The 17,833-nt window shown below is 40.8% G+C and overlaps 1 protein-coding gene across 1 annotated transcript; it reads left to right on the forward strand.

Annotated features, from left to right (window-relative positions):
- Positions 1-5,992: 5,992 nt before the first annotated feature.
- Positions 5,993-8,024, forward strand: LOC149135438 (uncharacterized). Its single transcript, XM_089352047.1, has one exon. The coding sequence runs from the start codon at positions 6,008-6,010 to the stop codon at positions 7,790-7,792; it is 1,785 nt and encodes a 594-aa protein (XP_089208173.1). The 5' UTR covers positions 5,993-6,007; the 3' UTR covers positions 7,793-8,024.
- The last annotated feature ends 9,809 nt before the right edge of the window (positions 8,025-17,833 follow it).

Consider the following 17,833-nt stretch of genomic DNA (forward strand, 5'->3'; position numbering starts at 1 on the left):
TATAATATAATATATATATATACAGTATATATATATATATATATATATATATACAGTATATATATATATATATATATATATATATATATACAGTATATATATATATATATATATATATATATTATATATATATATATATATATATATATATATACAGTATATATATATATATATATATAATACAGTATATATATATATATATACAGTATATATAATATATATATATATATATATATATACAGTATATATATATATATATATATATATATATACAGTATATATATATATATATATATACAGTATATATATATATATAATATATATATATACAGTATATATATATATATATACAGTATATATATATATATATATATATATATACAGTATATATATATATATATATATATATACAGTATATATATATATATATATATAATATATATATATATATACAGTATATATATATATATATATATATATATACAGTATATATATATATATATATATATATATATATATATATATATACAGTATATATATATATATATATATATATATATATATATATATATACAGTATATATATATATATATATATATATATATATATATATACAGTATATATATATACAGTATATATATATATATATATATACAGTATATATTATATATATATATATATATATATATACAGTATATATAGTATATATATATATATATATATACAGTATATATATATATATATATATATATATACAGTATATATATATATATATATATATATATATATATATACAGTATATATATATATACAGTATATATATATATATATATATATATACAGTATATATATATATATATATATATATATATATATATATTATAATATATATATATATATATATATATATATATATATATATATATACAGTATATATATATATATATATATATATATATATATATATATACAGTATATATATATATATATATATATATATACAGTTATATATATATATATATATATATATACAGTATATATATATATATATATATATATATATATATATATATATATACAGTATATATATATATATATATATATATATATATATATATATATATATACAGTATATATATATATATATATATATATATATATATATTATATATATATATATATATATACTTTTGTGGTTTTACTTCTTTCAGTCATAGAACTGCAAATCTATGCCCATACCTGGTATCTTCTAGAAGGGTTTAGTTGATTAACTTGACCACATATTTTTTTTAAAGTTTGATACTTACTGTATTAGTCTTCTTTTGCCAAATTTCTAAGTTACACGGATGTAGAGAAGCCAAACATCAGCCCGTTTGTGATAAACATAGAATAGTTTTTTTAACTATTCTATGTTTGATCATTTTGGAAGTAGCAGGTTATTGTAGCTAGTTAATATATCTGTCATAGGAAGATCATGAAAATTGGAAACATTAGAATAACAGATTAAATGCAATGTGGAATTTGGTTATTTAGTCTTCTTATGTTCTGAATTCAGATCCTGTGAAGCTTTATTCCTACCTACCATTCTTCTAAGATGGATAAAGCAAGTACCAATCAATAATGGATTGATTTATTTGACTCTACACTAAAAAAAACAAAAACAAAAACAAAACAAAGAAAAATAGCTTGGTCTTGTGCCTATGTTATAAACCTATAGATATCACATATGTATACTGAAATATCACCCCTGTAAATACCTTTATTACATTTTGTTCAGTTTTGTATGCCTTATTTTATAAATAAACTTTGTTGAAATAATAACTTAATATGTAATTATTCTCTCATGTGTCACTATCTTAGCCACCAGTTGGAATAAAGGTTTTAGAATAAATATGTATTTAAAACCAAGTTTTGTAGTACCTTGAAGTATCATGATTTGTTTCTGAACCAATATTTCTGTTTACCCATGTAATTTTGCTATGATATTGTACTGTATCCTCCAAAATTCTCCCTACAAGAAGGTTATGTGTTTATAAATATGCAAAATATGGTTAAGGAACTGACTTCTTTAGTTTTAAAAGTGTGTTTGGTGCAAATAGAAATATATATATATTTATATCAACACACACACACACTCTCACACATAAACACACATGCATGCATGCACGCACACACGCAGGCACACACACACACATGTATACATACATACATACATACATACATGCACATATGTATGTATGCATGTATCTATCTATCTATCTATCTATCTATCTATCTATCTATCTATCTGAGCAAGTAGACAAACGAAAGAAGGGCACTCAACACATTTATTGGGAGCTACATGTATGGATCAAAATAATTTGATTCAAACTCCTTAGCACTGTCAGTTTCAAGTATGTCACTAGTCTTCGGCCGTTGGGGTCTAATAGCCAAAGACTAGCGACACACTTGAAACTCAGAGTACCAAGGAGTTTGAATCAAACAGTTTTGATCCTTATATATATATATATATATATATATATATATATATATATATATACATACAGATAAATATAATTATAATTTATAATTATATTTATATATATATATATATATGACACATGAAATTTTTCGAGTGAGATCGTTGCCAGTGCCCCTGGGCTGGTTCTTGTGCGGGGCCGTCGTAGGATTCTCAAGCGAGATCGTTGCCGGTGCCCCCGGACTGGCTCATGTGCGGGCGACACATGAAATGCACTATTTTGGGCGTGGCCGTTGCCAGTGCCGCCTGGCTGGCCTTCGTGGGATTTTCGATCAAGATCGTTACCAGTGCCCCTGGACTGGCTTTTGTGCGCGTGGCACATAAATTGCACCATTTTGAGCGTGGCCGTTGCCAGTACCGCCTGACTGGCCTTCGTGCGGGTGACACGTAAAAGCACCCACTACACTCTCTGAGTGGTTGGCGTTAGGAATGGCATCCAGCTGTAGAAACTCTGCCAAATCAGATTGGAGCCTGGTGTAGCCATCTGGTTTCACCAGTACTCAGTCAAATCGTCCAACCCATGCTAGCATGGAAAGCGGACGTTAAACGATGATGATGATGATGATATATATATATATATATATATATATATATATATATATATATATATATATATATATATATATCATCATCATCATCTTCGTTTAACGTCCGCTTTCCATTCTAGCATGGGTTGGACGATTTGACTGAGGACTGGTGCAACCGGATGGCTACACCAGGCTCCGATCTGATTTGGCAGAGTTTCTACAGCTGGATGCCCTGCATAACGCCAACCACTCAGAGAGTGTAGTGGGTGCTTTTACGTGTCACCCGCACGTTACGTGTATGTATGTGTGTATATATATATATATATATATATATATATATATATATGTACGTATGTATGTGTATATATATATATATGTATGTATGTATGTGTATATATATATATATGTATGTATGTATGTGTATATATATATATATATATATGTATGCATGTGTATATATATATATATATATATCTTCTGTAAATCATTTACCCGAAAGAGAAGAACCTGCCTCACTGGAAGTACCTTTTACTGTCGATTAGTTCAGTAACTGATATGCAGTAAAAGTCCTCATCTATAGTTTGTCTTTTACCAGCTCATAGGTAATGCCCTACATATCTCCCCGCTCTGATCTGTCGATTGTCATAAGAACTGATAATGCATTTTTACCACCCAACTCGTGCATGCCGTTACTTGACTCATTAGCAACTGTTCGTCATCAGGGGTTGGTGTGACTTGCCTAGGATGGCCTCTGTTTGGTAGTTGACCTACTTGAACGGGCCTAACAATGTCGAGAAGGGCTGGTTTCAATCTATCGATGAAAACCATTTTGTGTCATCTTCCAATCTGGAGTTGAAATGACTTCTGTCCTGGATTAATCACTTCATATGGTCTCATCATAGGGTGATTGAAGGGGTTTCATCGTGCATCGCAACAAGTGTAAACAAACTTCATCTTGTGGAGGCCATTTGGTACAGAGGACCAAGGTATACTGTGTGTTGACATGGAAGTAGGGCATAACTGACCCATGTTGTCTCTCAGTTGCTCCATATACCTTTTAGCATTCAGGTCTGACTTCGTGCTTGAAATAGATTCCCCCAGCACAGTAATCAGAGCACCGTACACCATTTCTGTTGAAGAAATGTCGAGGTCTTCCTTTAGAGCAGTGTGGATTTCCAGCATCACCCATGAAAATTGGTAGATCCAGTTAGGCCCGTTAAATCTGGTTATGAGGGATTCCTTTAATCCTTTCGCTACAGTATTTATTTTGAGATGCTCTGAGTTTCTTTCAATTACTTTAAATATAACAAAGAATTTAGTAAAATAACTTAGTTATCACAAAGCTAGTGTTAGGAACATAAATTGTTACTAAGGTTTTGTGGAAGATTTTAATTCAAAACTTATGATAACATGACATTTGTATTCAGAGTCAGAGCCGGTTTCAGCCGGGTTGGTAATGAAAGGGTTAAACAGTGGTGAAATCTCTCCACGAAGCTGTTGGCTTGGGGTGATGGGCTGTTGTGTGTTTCATACTGATGTTAAACAATTCACACATGTAATTCAATAACTTCAAGATAAATTGAGATCTGTGGTTGGATGAGATGCTATATGGGACACCGAAACGGGCGATCCAGTTTGCAATGAAGGTGCAGGTGATTTCCTGTGTTTTTGTGCTGCAGAGAAGTATGGCCTCAGGTTAACAAGTGAAGCAGTGCACTATGGTTAGTATGTGTGAGCAATCTAGTGAAGGTGGTAGGGGGCTAACGAGGTCAATGTTGATATGGCCGAAATAGGTCTGTTGGGGTTCATAGCTACCGTAAGGTGCTTTGGTGTGCTGACGGATTTTGGCTTGGCAGAGGATATGGATTTTGGTCCACTCTCCAATTTGCTTGGCCATACCATGCCAGAAAAATTTGTGCGATATCAGTTGGCACCTGATTCTGGTACCTGGGTGGGAAATTCCATGAATAACATCAAAAACTTTTGGCACTAGGCTGATGGGATGATTGGTCGTGGTTTCCCGGTGGATACATCATAAAATTGGGCTGTTCCATTATAGCCGAAGTGTATATCCTGCAAGGAAACGGAGGTGACGGCTGTGAAGTAGGCCCTGATGCCATTATCTATTTGTTGAGCAATGGCCATAGCCTCATAGTTAAGACTTTCCATTGTAGGTGTCAGTGTAAATAAGGCTTTAGAGAGTGCTTCAGCAAATGGGTTGTTTTTTTCCAGATAGGTGCTGAATATCTTTAGTGTACTCAGAAATGGCTGATAACTGTCGCTGCTAACGTGCATACCATGGCTCCAATAGTTTGCTCATAGTAAAGGTGAGTAGTTTGCGACCAGAGAACATCAGGAAAGTTTGACCTTCCAAAAAATGGTGAAAGTGTCGGACGATAAAATGCTTTTTGTTACGTCCTGTTTAAGAAATGTTTGGTACGGAAGCCGAACTGCGACGAAGACGAAATGATGTTTCTGGCACTAATGGACTTCAGCTACGTAAACTTAGTGACGTATGACGTAACGGTGTGCTTCGCCCAGAGCTCGAACTTCGACGAAGACGAAATGATGTTTCTGGTTCCGAAGAACTGCCTCTACGTAAACTAGGGCCTAATTCATCTCGTAATATGGCCACTGCCTTTGTGAACGTCTGATAACAGCAAATTCCGCCAGTTTTTTCAATTCTAGGTAGATATATTTTGTGGCTCGTCTTTGTGTCGGAACCGATCAGATATAATTATGATTTTTAGCATAACCACAAAACTGCAACTTAATGATGAAGAAATAGTTGATTAAAATCTACTTTAATATTCAATTAGGACTTATTTTACCAACCTCAATATGTTTGAACATAGAACGGAAATATACGTAACTGAATACAGCTAGACATTTTGTTCATTGTTTCACTAATTGTGCCATTGGCAGCTGTTGTATATATATTCATATTAACAGCAACAGTAAAATGGTAGCGATAATATCACTACTACAGCACGATGTCACATTCATTGATGATGTCATAGTTGCAAGTAGATTGTTATTATTAAATCATTTAGTTTCATTTCTCTACATTGAGGATAAACTTGAGGAGACCAGAATGAATACCACGGAGAATGAAATGTTTTCGAGTTGTAATGGAAACCTCTACTCACAACCTGAAGAAATGGCTGATCATCCAGATGTTCTAAATGAGGAATTACATAAAGCTACAGCACTAAATGAATGCAAGAATTTTACAGAAGATAATATTGGACATATTGATTCTCGAGATGACGATCGCGAAAATGCTACTGATAATCATATTGGTAATGTGAGGGAAATGATTCAAATAGATATTAAGGAAGGTCAAGACAATGACCAGTTAAACGATGATGGTGAAAATTACTCAGCAAAACATGACTATTCAAAAGATGAGAAAACTAAGAGATGTGTAAGTGAAGTAGCAGACGATAAAAACGTGTATGTAAACAACAGATTGGAATGTAAGACACTGAATGGAGAAAATGCTCTCAGCCCTGACAACCATCCAGTTAAATTGAGCAAGAGAAGTGCAGGATTAGATAAATCTTTACCAAAGAAAGACGGGGAAAGGTTTACAATGAACAAAAACTGGATAAACAAAGGAGGAAAAATACATTCGATATCAAAAATAAACCCACATCACATTAATACAGCTACGGAAATGATTCAAAATAGTAAGACAAATTTAACATGCTCGTTGCTTTATATTCCGAAATATTCAAGAAAGGAACAACTAGAAAATAATGATGAAATTTCGTCAACTAGAAGACCATTTGAGGAATGCCAAAATTTCACAACACACGAACCCCACCTCAGTATACCAAAACCATATCCTCACCGTATGTCGTCACGTGAATGCAGAATTTCGGGGGTAGACATGTCATATAACAGATCTGAAAGAAAAACAGCTTATCCTCCCAGAAGAATTTCTGAAAACAAAGTTTCAGCGCCCCTCAGGTGTCGGAGTGTTTCGTATTTAGAGAATAATAATAATTCATCAGACCCAAGACTCAAGAGTGTTCACCGTAATTCACGATATGTATCAAGATATCATCACAATGCAATGCCACCTCCCACATACGTAACTGCACTGAATGTTGATAGAGGACCTTCAAGATATGTATCAAACTATCGCACTAATGTAGAGCCATATATATCCAAGCAAGGCCGTTCACGATCACAGAAATATGATAAATTACAATATTTAGAGAAACTTGCGAAATTAGTGTCACCTCGCTCTAATCCAGACATACCCGAACAATATAGTTCACAATATGCACCAGAATATTATGTCGATATAAACCCATATCCACTTCGAGGTGCACGACGGACAGTAACTACGCCACGGAAACATTACTATCGTACACATACACCATCTAGTCGGTCACCACACCCATATCAAATTCCACGAGAACTACAACGTCCAGAATATCCACCTAGATCACGACGGACATCAACCACACCACGAAAATCACTGGAGAATCAACGTGTACTAGAAAATCAACTTAATGTAGAGTCAGAATATCCACGTCGAGTTTCACAGAAATTTGCTATATCACGTACATCATATGTACGAGAACCTTCCACCACTTCATATAAGCGTTTCTTCAAAAAGGCAGCGGGAAAATTACGAGATAAAATACGAGGTACATCATATCATCTTCGTAGCAGTTCTTTACCAAAGAGTACCGATCCCGCGGTTTTGCAAGCTTTTAGAAGGATAAATTAGACAGTAGTTTACGTAGCCAGGACTGAATACAAACCATGGAGAGCCCCGGCTAATTGAAATTCAGTGGGACCGTCAGGCACAAGAATTAGTTTTGGAAATTTAGCAAATATTTATTAAAACCTATCTATTGCATGTAATTGAATTTGACGAGTTAGTAGAGAAAATTTAAATAAATGACTGAAAATGTCTTTATATACACGAATTAAAATTCAAATTTTTTCTCACACATTTACTTGCAGTGTTTGATTTTTTTCTTCATTGTGAAAAATACACTGGAGGAGGGAAGAAGGGTACAGAATACGATAAAATGATAGAAAATTACGTAACAGAAAAATACTGTATATCATTTTAATGGTTGTTGTTGTTGCAAAGCCACGACGAAGGAATCTGTGAGTGGGTGGAGGGAAAACAAACATTTTTAAGGTATAAATTTAAATAAAATTTGTTAAAAAAAAATGAAAGGGAATATCCTCACTAAAACGGGGAAATTCCAACATATATGGGACAGCTATTCCGAAAGTCTGTTTTTTCCCTTTCAAGGGGTGAGGGGGTACAATGAGTAATAGTTACTGCATTTTTGACTTGAGGAAAAAAATAGTTTTATAAATGTTCACTACCTAACAAAAACTACATCAGCTAAGCAAATGATCTTTTCTAAATGCATTAAAATACTATAACATTCAGAACACTATTTCGGAAACCCATCTCCGCTCTCTTTGAGTATATAAAAGGCAAATTTAGATAGGGCAAAATGAGTAAGACAAGATGAGGTAAATTTGTTTTTAAATTTTCCAGAATAACATTTGAAAAGAAAACCTCATACTCATCAATTTCCACTCTTAGACACTAGAAAGATCAGAAATTCAACAAAAATTAAAAATCTTTAGGTCAAATGAAGGAGAATCATGGAAAAATGGCAGGATGTGAAATAACGAAACTCGACTAAATAAAAAATTGTGGTGTGTGCGTACGAGTAGATGTAATCGCCTTACCTCGGTTTTCCTTTCCTCGACTGCGAGTCTGTCTTGCGGTATCCAATCCTTGAAGCTTGCCCCGACCCTAAATACACCAGGAATAGCAGCTGCCTCTCCCAAACCTAGACCGTCGCTTAACACGTCTTGTCCTGACCACAACCCCATTCGAAAAGGGCACGAATCCCGATCGAGGCTCCCTCTGCCCTTTTTTCCCTTCCGGTCAACTCGCCCTTCCGGTCAGCCTTCCCAGACACTGACGTCATACCACACGCCACCCTGATCTTAAAAATCACGTTCACCCCTACTCCAATTCGAAGTCCGCCATCCAACCGGGCGGGCGCCTTACACGTCGAGATCTTCTCAAGCTAGGTGGCTCGTTTCCATCGCACTCTTCATCCGACGAAGTGGCTATCCTGCGCAGATCCAGCACGTGACACGGCATTCCATCCACAGATACGTTGTTTCTGGAATTGACCGCTGTCACTGTTCCCCTGCCCCATTGTGATGTGCAGCGTGCCTTCGGCGGCTTGACCCAAACTTCCTCCCCTACTTTCACGCCGGCGGGTCCCTTCTCTTCCTTGCAGAACTCCGGCGTCTTACTGGGATGCCTCCATTCATATTTGAACACCGCTCTGTGCGGCATAGACTCTTCCGCTTGTCCGGATCGGGGAGAGATGTACCAGTAGACCACTTCCAGGAGCGAAATGTGCCCCCTTTCAGCCATGGCCTTGATCGTCCGATGGTGCCTCTCAACGATTCCGTTGCCACTCGGCCTATGCGCCGCTCTAAATAATCGTCGCACCTTCCACCGGTCAAGCATCTCTCCCAACGCTTCCGAACGAAACGCCGCCCCGTTGTTCATTAGCAGTTCTTCCACAGGACCCCTCTCCAAGAATATCTCGTTCAGAATGCGGGGAATCTCATCGGCAATGCCTGTCCTCAGCTCCCGCCAAATGGCCGGCCGGCCCGGCCCGCAGTCGACCATGCTGAGATACATTTCCTGACGGTAGTGCGTCACAGCCACAGCCAGTCTCCTCCAGTTGCACTCTACTGAGAGGTTCCCCTGCTCATGCCCACCCGGGGCGGGGTCAATGGACTGGCATCTGTCACATTTCGCGACCACTTTCTTAACGTTTCTCCTAGTGACGTCAGCATCAACCATTTTCGCCAGATACAGGGTCCTATCCACCCCCAAGTGGTGCATAGCATGTAGCTCCTTCAGTTCGGAGTCACCCAGCCGACACGCTGCCGCTATCCCTTTCCTTGCTTCCTCCGGTTCCTCCAGCCACGCCCTTTTCACCCTGGTCAGTGCGTCCGCCCACGAAAACCACGTTCAGCTTCAGTCCGAACTCGGCGATTAGCTCTCCCAGAACTCCTAGGCGGCGTTTCACCAACATCTCCGCGGCACCTTTCGTCCGGACTCTCTTCTCGCTGGTAATTACTGTTCCTACCCAGCCGACCACGGTGGCCGAATCCGTCCGGATCTCGATCGAGCGCAGGCCCCATCTCAGGGCCAAGTTCACCCCTTTCAGTACCGCATCTAGTTCGGCGACATTGATGTGGTTGAAGTCGTCCGCTTTCCGTAGCCAGGCCGCATCCTCCACCTCAGCACCTTCGATCTCCAACACAACCCCTATCGCTATACTGCTAGCATCACACCAAACCGTCCCGCACTCCGTCTTGGGCACATACCAGTTTCCTCTAACCGGGTCTTCCGCTCTCGTTCTCTCCAGGATTTCCCGCATCATCGCCACCGTCGCCTCTCCTACCTTGTCACTCCAACTCTCCCCCTCTGCTCGTCTCTTGATGTAACTACATGCAATGCGCAACCAACCAGCGATCGGATAGTGTCCGATCTACTTCCCACAAACCGAGAACAACTCTCTCCTGCTGACGCTGGAACTCAGCTCTGGGATCTCGTTTCCTCTCCGGAACACCAGCTCGCCCGATCTGTCTTTTTGTAGCTTCAGCCCCAGCGCAGCTCCCCCCCACCATCGACTCAGGCGGCTTCGCAATCAGCCCGAACCTCTCCAGGTGTCTAACTACCTCGGTGGCTGGCACTACAGTCTCGTCAACCAAAATGTCGTCGATGTAGGAACTGGTGGCCTTCCTTATCCTCTCCTCTTTCCCTAGGACGGACTTGAGCACCATCGCCATAATTTTCGGAGCGGAATTCAACCCGAAACCCAGCCTGGTTAAACAGTACGTCCGGCCATTGTACCGCACCAGCTGGTATCGCCACAGCTTGTCACTCACACGGAGCTGCAAATATGCCGACTTCAAGTCGACGATCGTCGCTGCCTTGGTCGACTGTCTCCACACACGTAACGTCTCACCGCAAACGTCTGTTGCCTCGCCTCCCGTGTAGCACGATATATGGTAACGCTATCTCCAGACTGGAGCTGCCCCTGCAACGGATCTCTCTACCGTCGACCGCCCGGACGCTACTCGTCGCATCCCATTTCTTCGCCACCCTTGGCGTCACGAGGGTAGTCGTGCAACCCGTGTCCACGAGGGCCTTGAACTTCTTCCCCTCGATCTCGACTTTGACCACGGGCAGCGCCTCCACAAGCGCCTCTACTTGGTTGCGGGGAAAGTTTGAGAAGCAGCAACTTCCCCACGGTCGTTTCCCTGGTCGCAATCACGGGCGATATGCCCAGTCTTCCTGCATCGATAGCAGACGGGCCCCGATTCGGCGCATTCCCTCGCCATGTGCGGCCCCTGACATTTGAAACACCGGCCCGAGAACGGCCGCTGTCGTTGCTCGGTAGGCTTCCTCACACCGTTCTCAGGCTGTCGTCTGTCGGAACGCGCCTCTGTCGCCGCCATCGCTATCGGCTTCCGGCCGACGTGCTGTGTCAACACGCGAGCTTGCGCTACTAGCTCGCTGAGCGCCATCTTTCTCCCGCCAGGCAACTGCTGCAATCGGATCCCTACGTCGTCGGGGAATCCATTTACAAACGCCAGCCGCGCCGCTCTGTCCAGGCCTTCTCCCGTAAACCCAGCCAGCGTGGCCAGTCTTCGCATTTCCGCCGCGTACTCATCCACCTGTTCTCCCCCACCATCTAATCGTTCCTAGTTTTACGAAGGCAGCGTACTCGCTCTCCGTATACGCTTCTCTCAACCTCCGTTCGACGTTCTCTGCACTTAATCTTTCTTCCTCGTCCATTTCTAGGTAGAGGGTCAGGGCGCTCCCTTCCAAGTATAGAGCCATGAGACTCGCCACATCACTTATTCCTTGCAGCTTGGCAACGAGCCTAATTTTTCGTATCCAAGCCATCACATCTCCTTCGCCATTAAAAGGCCTGATCACATCGCTGGCGATCCTAATCTTGGTGGCTGCCATCGCGGCTAATTTCTGCACGTGGGGCCGAAATAGCTTGTGGTGTGTGCGTACGAGTAGATGTAATCGCCTTACCTCGGTTTTCCTTTCCTCGACTGCGAGTCTGTCTTGCGGTATCCAATCCTTGAAGCTTGCCCCGACCCAAAGTACACCAGGAATAGCAGCTGCCTCTCCCAAACCTAGACCGTCGCTTAACACGTCTTGTCCTGACCACAACCCCGTTCGAAAAGGGCACGAATCCCGATCGAGGCTCCCTCTGCCCTTTTTCCCCTTCCGGTCAGCCTCCCCAGACACTGACGCCATACCACAAAAATCTCAACTTGAAATATTCTCTATAACTTTTACATGATCTACTGGAGTGGCTCACGGCAGAATTATAGTTTAAGAACCCCATATAACCTTTTTTAGAAATAATACATTTCTAAATCTCTCAGAGAGATTTATGCAGTAGTGATACGATGAAGTAGTTGTATGCTGTCAACTAAATGTGACAGTCCCCTGAAGGGAATAATGCTACTGTTGGTTAGACCTAGGAAGCTGCAACGCTTCCTGTCGGCCTTGATACATTTCCCGTGTCCTTACCTTTACAAGGGGGGAGACAAGCACTTCCACCCAGCTAAGCCTGCATCCAGAGACATGTTTCTGAGTCTTTGCTCGTCATCAATCTGGAATAGCATCACCTGCTAGTCGAAGATGCTTGTCAAGCTCTTGTAAACATAAAATAATTCTAGTGAAATACATTCAATGATTTCAAATTTAGAAATAATACATTTCTAAATCTCTCAGAGAGATTTATGCAGTCGTGATACGGTGAAGTAGTTGTATGCTGTCAACTTAATGTGACAGTCCCCCGAAGGGAATAATACTGCTGTTGGTTAGACCTAGGAAGCTGCACCGCTTCCTGTCGGTAGTTGTATGCTGTACAAAAGATATTACAGCAAACAGCAAACCCGTCTGAACCCAAAATACAAAAAGTCTTACCTTGCAGTTGAGCTTCTCTTAATTCGCCACGCTGCAAACCAGCGTGTCTACTTCTTTCAGCGCCAAGAAAAACACTGACATGCGCAGTGGGAAGCAAACTTCTTTATTTCACTATAGTTTCCCATTCCGGCATAATACAGAAGCAATGCGGGCTGGATAAATACAATAATGAATGAACGATAAAAAAATACAAATGTTAAAGATGGGAGGGTTACTCGGCGCCCGCCAACTGAATACCCCTCGAAATCGCTAGTTAATTGTAACATATCTTTACAAAAATTTTACAAAAATTTACAAAAGTTCTTAAAACTATGTAACGTTTTTCAATCCTCCTCCTTCCGGACCCCCAGTCAAATGCCTTGCTGCCTGCAGGGCAATCTGCGTTGATAGGTTGGAGTCCGAAAAGAGGAAGGCAAAGTTTTTTTTTTATCAAAGGTCTTTGTCACTTTAAACAATTGTTTCTGACCTACTACCTCCGCGGCTACCTGCGGAGGCCACCTTGGACTACTTGTGCACGCCGAGAACATCCGTTCTCGGTCGCACAGGCTATCCAAAAATTTCTCCACAGGCCTCTCCTCGAGGTAAAAGAGGATAAACTCTTCTTCCTCTTTTGGAGGGGGCCTCTGTCTGCTCTGTCAGTGGCACAAATCCCACTGACAGGGCCTCTCGCGCCGGTGGCACACATCCCACCGGCGGCACACATCCCACCGGCGGCACACATCCCACCGGCGGCACACATCCCACCGGCGGCACACATCCCACCGGCGGCACACATCCTACCGGCGGTTCAGTAGGCGGCACAGTAACATCCGCCGACTGTCCCCTGCTTCTCCTTTTCCTCTTTCTCTTTGAGGCTGCGGGGGCAGGGGCCTGCGTCGGCGGGCGCGGGGTTCACTATCCTCTCCCGCCTCCTGTGCCGCCTGCACATTTTCTGGTGAGCAACCGTTGTTGCTCACTTTTCTTTTTCTTTTCGTGGAGGCAATCTCCTCCACGACTTCCACCGTCTCCCCCCCCCCCACGGGAGGGGGCGGAGGGCAACTTTTTTTCTCTTCCAGGGCCTTCCCACGGCCCTGGGGGTAGTCTTTCTTGATATGACCAGGTTCCAGGCACAGGTGACATTGGGGGGGGGGGGCGACCCGCCAATATCACCGGATACCTGGCCCCGGCCATTATTAAAAAATCAGGAACTACCAGGTCGCCGACTGATTGGGTCCATAGGGTCAAAACTGCTTTTGACCCTACTCAATCAGTCGCGGCCTCAACCCTGACACTGAGGAGCTTGGATCCACTCCCGCCCAGACCTCGACGGATAGTCTGTTCGATCCACTCCGACTGAACTCAGGGTGGTAACCCGCAGATCCAAGCCCTCGTTACTTTCTTTTCACAATATGTGGGGAGGAACAATATAGATTCCCCCTCTCGGGGTTGGCTTACTGCAATGCAAGCTTCCTTAGGGGTGTCAAATAGCAACCACACCGTTGCATATTTGATACCCCTGAACACAAAGTAATTCTTAGCTGGCAGGCATTTTGCCAGCTCTTTTGTAATAATATCCTTGTCGAAGAGGGCGATGGCGTCACGTGACCTAGAATAGGTCCGCAACACCATCGTCCTCTTCTTAAAAGTTCAAAGAAAGTTCAAAGGTCAAAGAAAAAGCCCCCAAAAAGATACACAAAAAGTTAACAGAACAGTCAAATAAATAAAACAAAGAAGTCCCAAAAATAAATAAACAGTTTAAAAAGAAAGAAAAAATTAGGAAAGGTAGACGGAAAAAAGAAAATTACAGCAAAAATCAAATTTCCTGGCCAACAGGTACTCCAGGGTCTTTGGCGTGAATTCACAAACTGGCCAAAAAATCCCCCATAAATTAACGATTTTGTATACCGTAAAATTCGCACAAATAACATTTGTGAGTTTCGTAACCTCTTGTGAGTTTGTTTAATCCTCGTGAGTTTGTTAATTCATTGGGTATTTGTTAATATCTGGTCGCCACTGTTGTAAGCATCCAAAGTCGAATTGTTATAACGGCTACACTGGCATAGCAGTATAGCTCGGCAACTAAGATACAACTATCTATGACCGACCTTGCCGACCTCTCCGACTGTTCGACTTTCTACGTCACAGTATTTGTAACGACTATCACATACTACTTGTCACGTGAGAGGGGTGTTCCATTATCATTATTATTAACCCCATAACAAAAATGCAAAAAGCTGGCTATCAAAAATTTACCACTGGGGCTGGATTAAACACAAAAAATATATACATAGACATGCAGGAAATAAAGACACCTTTAATTTTCAAAATCTTTTATTTAATACGCAAAGCGAACAATTGAAATGTAATCGATACTTTAGTATTTAGTTGACATTCCCTTTGCAGTTTTTAACTCAGAAACTCTTTTTGGCATTGAACTGATGAGCTTTGTGATTGTCTCTTGTGGAATTTCTGCCCACTTTTCACGCAACAATCGAAACAATTCATCTTTAGATTTAGGTTTCTGTTGAGTTCTTCGTATAGCTATATCTAGTATGCTCCAAAGATTTTCAATTGGGTTCATGTCAGGAGATTGGCTCGGCCAAGGAAGCTTTTTGATCCCATTTTCAGTCAGCCATTGTCGATTCTTTTTCGCCGTGTGACATGGAGCCCAATCTTCCATGAATAAAACTCTTTTTTCGTTATGTTATCGCGTGAATACATCGGAAATATTTCTTGTTTAAGTATTTCGATGTATTTTTCAGAGTTTATGGTTCCAACACATTCGATCAGCTCAAAACGACCATTGCTGGTGACAGCTCCCCATACCATTACAGAGATACCATGTTTCACAATTGGTTGGAGTCGTTTCAAATCAAATTCTTGATTGGGAAGCCTCCAGACCTAAACACGTCCACTGTCTGAAAATAAGGCAAATCTGGATGCATCTGAGAAAATCACTCAATCCCAAAATGAACTGGATTTTTCTGACATTTCCTTAGCCCATTTCTTTCTTTTCATGATATTAATTGGTTGAAGGAGAAGTTTTCTTCTAGCTGCTCGTCCATAATACCCGTTTCATTTCTGCCTTACAATTGGTTATTGGTTAAGCATGCAGTCATTAGAATCACGAAAAGAAAAATTGTTTCGTCCCGCGCCGAAGAACGGTTGCGGTCCTACGTCTGTATATTGACGCCTTTTGCTACAAAATTTATAATAGCAGAGGAAAACATTTCCAGGACCTTCCAGAATCATCTTTCATGTGACGCCTCATTTATCATTGGCTGAAAAGTCGGCTACACACATGATCAAGCCGCGGTTATGTCATAACTTGAAAATCGCCATGTGACAAACGCTTGTTCGCGTTCCGATAAAGATAATTATTCAATATCATATAGTTGCAGGTGTGTCTGTGTGCTTAAGAAACTTGTTGTACAACGACGTAACGTTGCATTCAGAGTCCCACGGCGCAACATTTTGGGTGTCTTCTACACAAAGCATTGGTCAGCATTTAAAATTATGTAATTTTAGGCAATCGGAAGTGTCGATTGCCGACATGCAAGAAATACAACAGTTTATCCGCGATTTGTTACAAATAGCAGCCAGTCAAATCTTCTTTGAACTACACCTCACATCTAAAAAAGGAAACTGAAAGAACGAGGCATTCTAGTACAGCACCGTGTATTCCCTCATTTGAGGCAGTACCAAGTACTTTCCACTGGTTCAGTGTTTTTAATAATATTTAAATTGAAGTCAGTCTCCAGGGATGTAACCTTTCATCGAATTCAGCGTCTTTAAAACACTTATTGAGCAGTAGTAGTAGCATGGGGGAATGTGTACTCCAGTAGTAGTAGTAGCATGGAGGCATGTGCTGTAACAGCGCGTTACTACATTCACTACATTGGTGATGCCTACTACCGGCGGATGACACTTTTGCACCAAACAGTGACAATCCACCAACCCATGGGTCTGTTTGGGTAGTCATTGCTGGTGAGACGTTCACGACCTCGGAGTGCAAATCTTACCTCAACCTGTTTTAGTCACCTTTCACGACATGCAGAAAAAAGATGGACCTATTCTCTGACATGCAGGTCCTCATACAACATACTCATCGATATAAAATGTATATTCCCTTTTCTTAAGATAAAATTTTAAACAAACTTTGAACGAAAAGGTGCTAATCAGTTCTTTCTTTGCTTACAATTTCGTCAAAATTAAATAATTTTAAATGTTTTAAAAAGTTTGCTTTATGAATAAAGAAGGCATATTCCATCAGGAAGAAGGCGTCCAGTCTCAATCACCGGAATGAGCTTGATGGTTGGAAGTTCATTCACTACTTCCGGAACCTGTAGCTAACACCAGCTGTAAGAAACGCCAACGCTAGTAGTAATAACCATGTAAAGTCTGGTGAAGGATTATTGATCCGAAAACGCTTACTAAACCCGTTAACTCAAGAACTAGCAACAAGGCTATACACAGACCACACGCCACGAGTAGGTCCTCTCTATGTATGTATGTATGTATGTATGTATGTACGTATGTATGTCTTTTGAACACAGCAAGAAAGAAGGACAGAAAAAAAAAGAATGTGTAGTGGTTAGCGATCTATCATGGCAAATGCCGACAGAAGTGTCACACAGGAAAGCTAGGAAGAAGGGGAGATAATAAAGTAGTAGTGATCCCAAAATGAAGGTGCGCGTGCGTGTATAGGAGAGTTTGTATGTGCGTGTGGAAGAGGGCTGGTGATCTCGATGTGTGCGTGTGTGT

The sequence above is a fragment of the Octopus bimaculoides genome, chromosome 5 (assembly GCF_046866305.1).
Source record: "Octopus bimaculoides isolate indiv1 chromosome 5, ASM4686630v1, whole genome shotgun sequence".
NCBI classification, from domain to species: domain Eukaryota; kingdom Metazoa; phylum Mollusca; class Cephalopoda; order Octopoda; family Octopodidae; genus Octopus; species Octopus bimaculoides.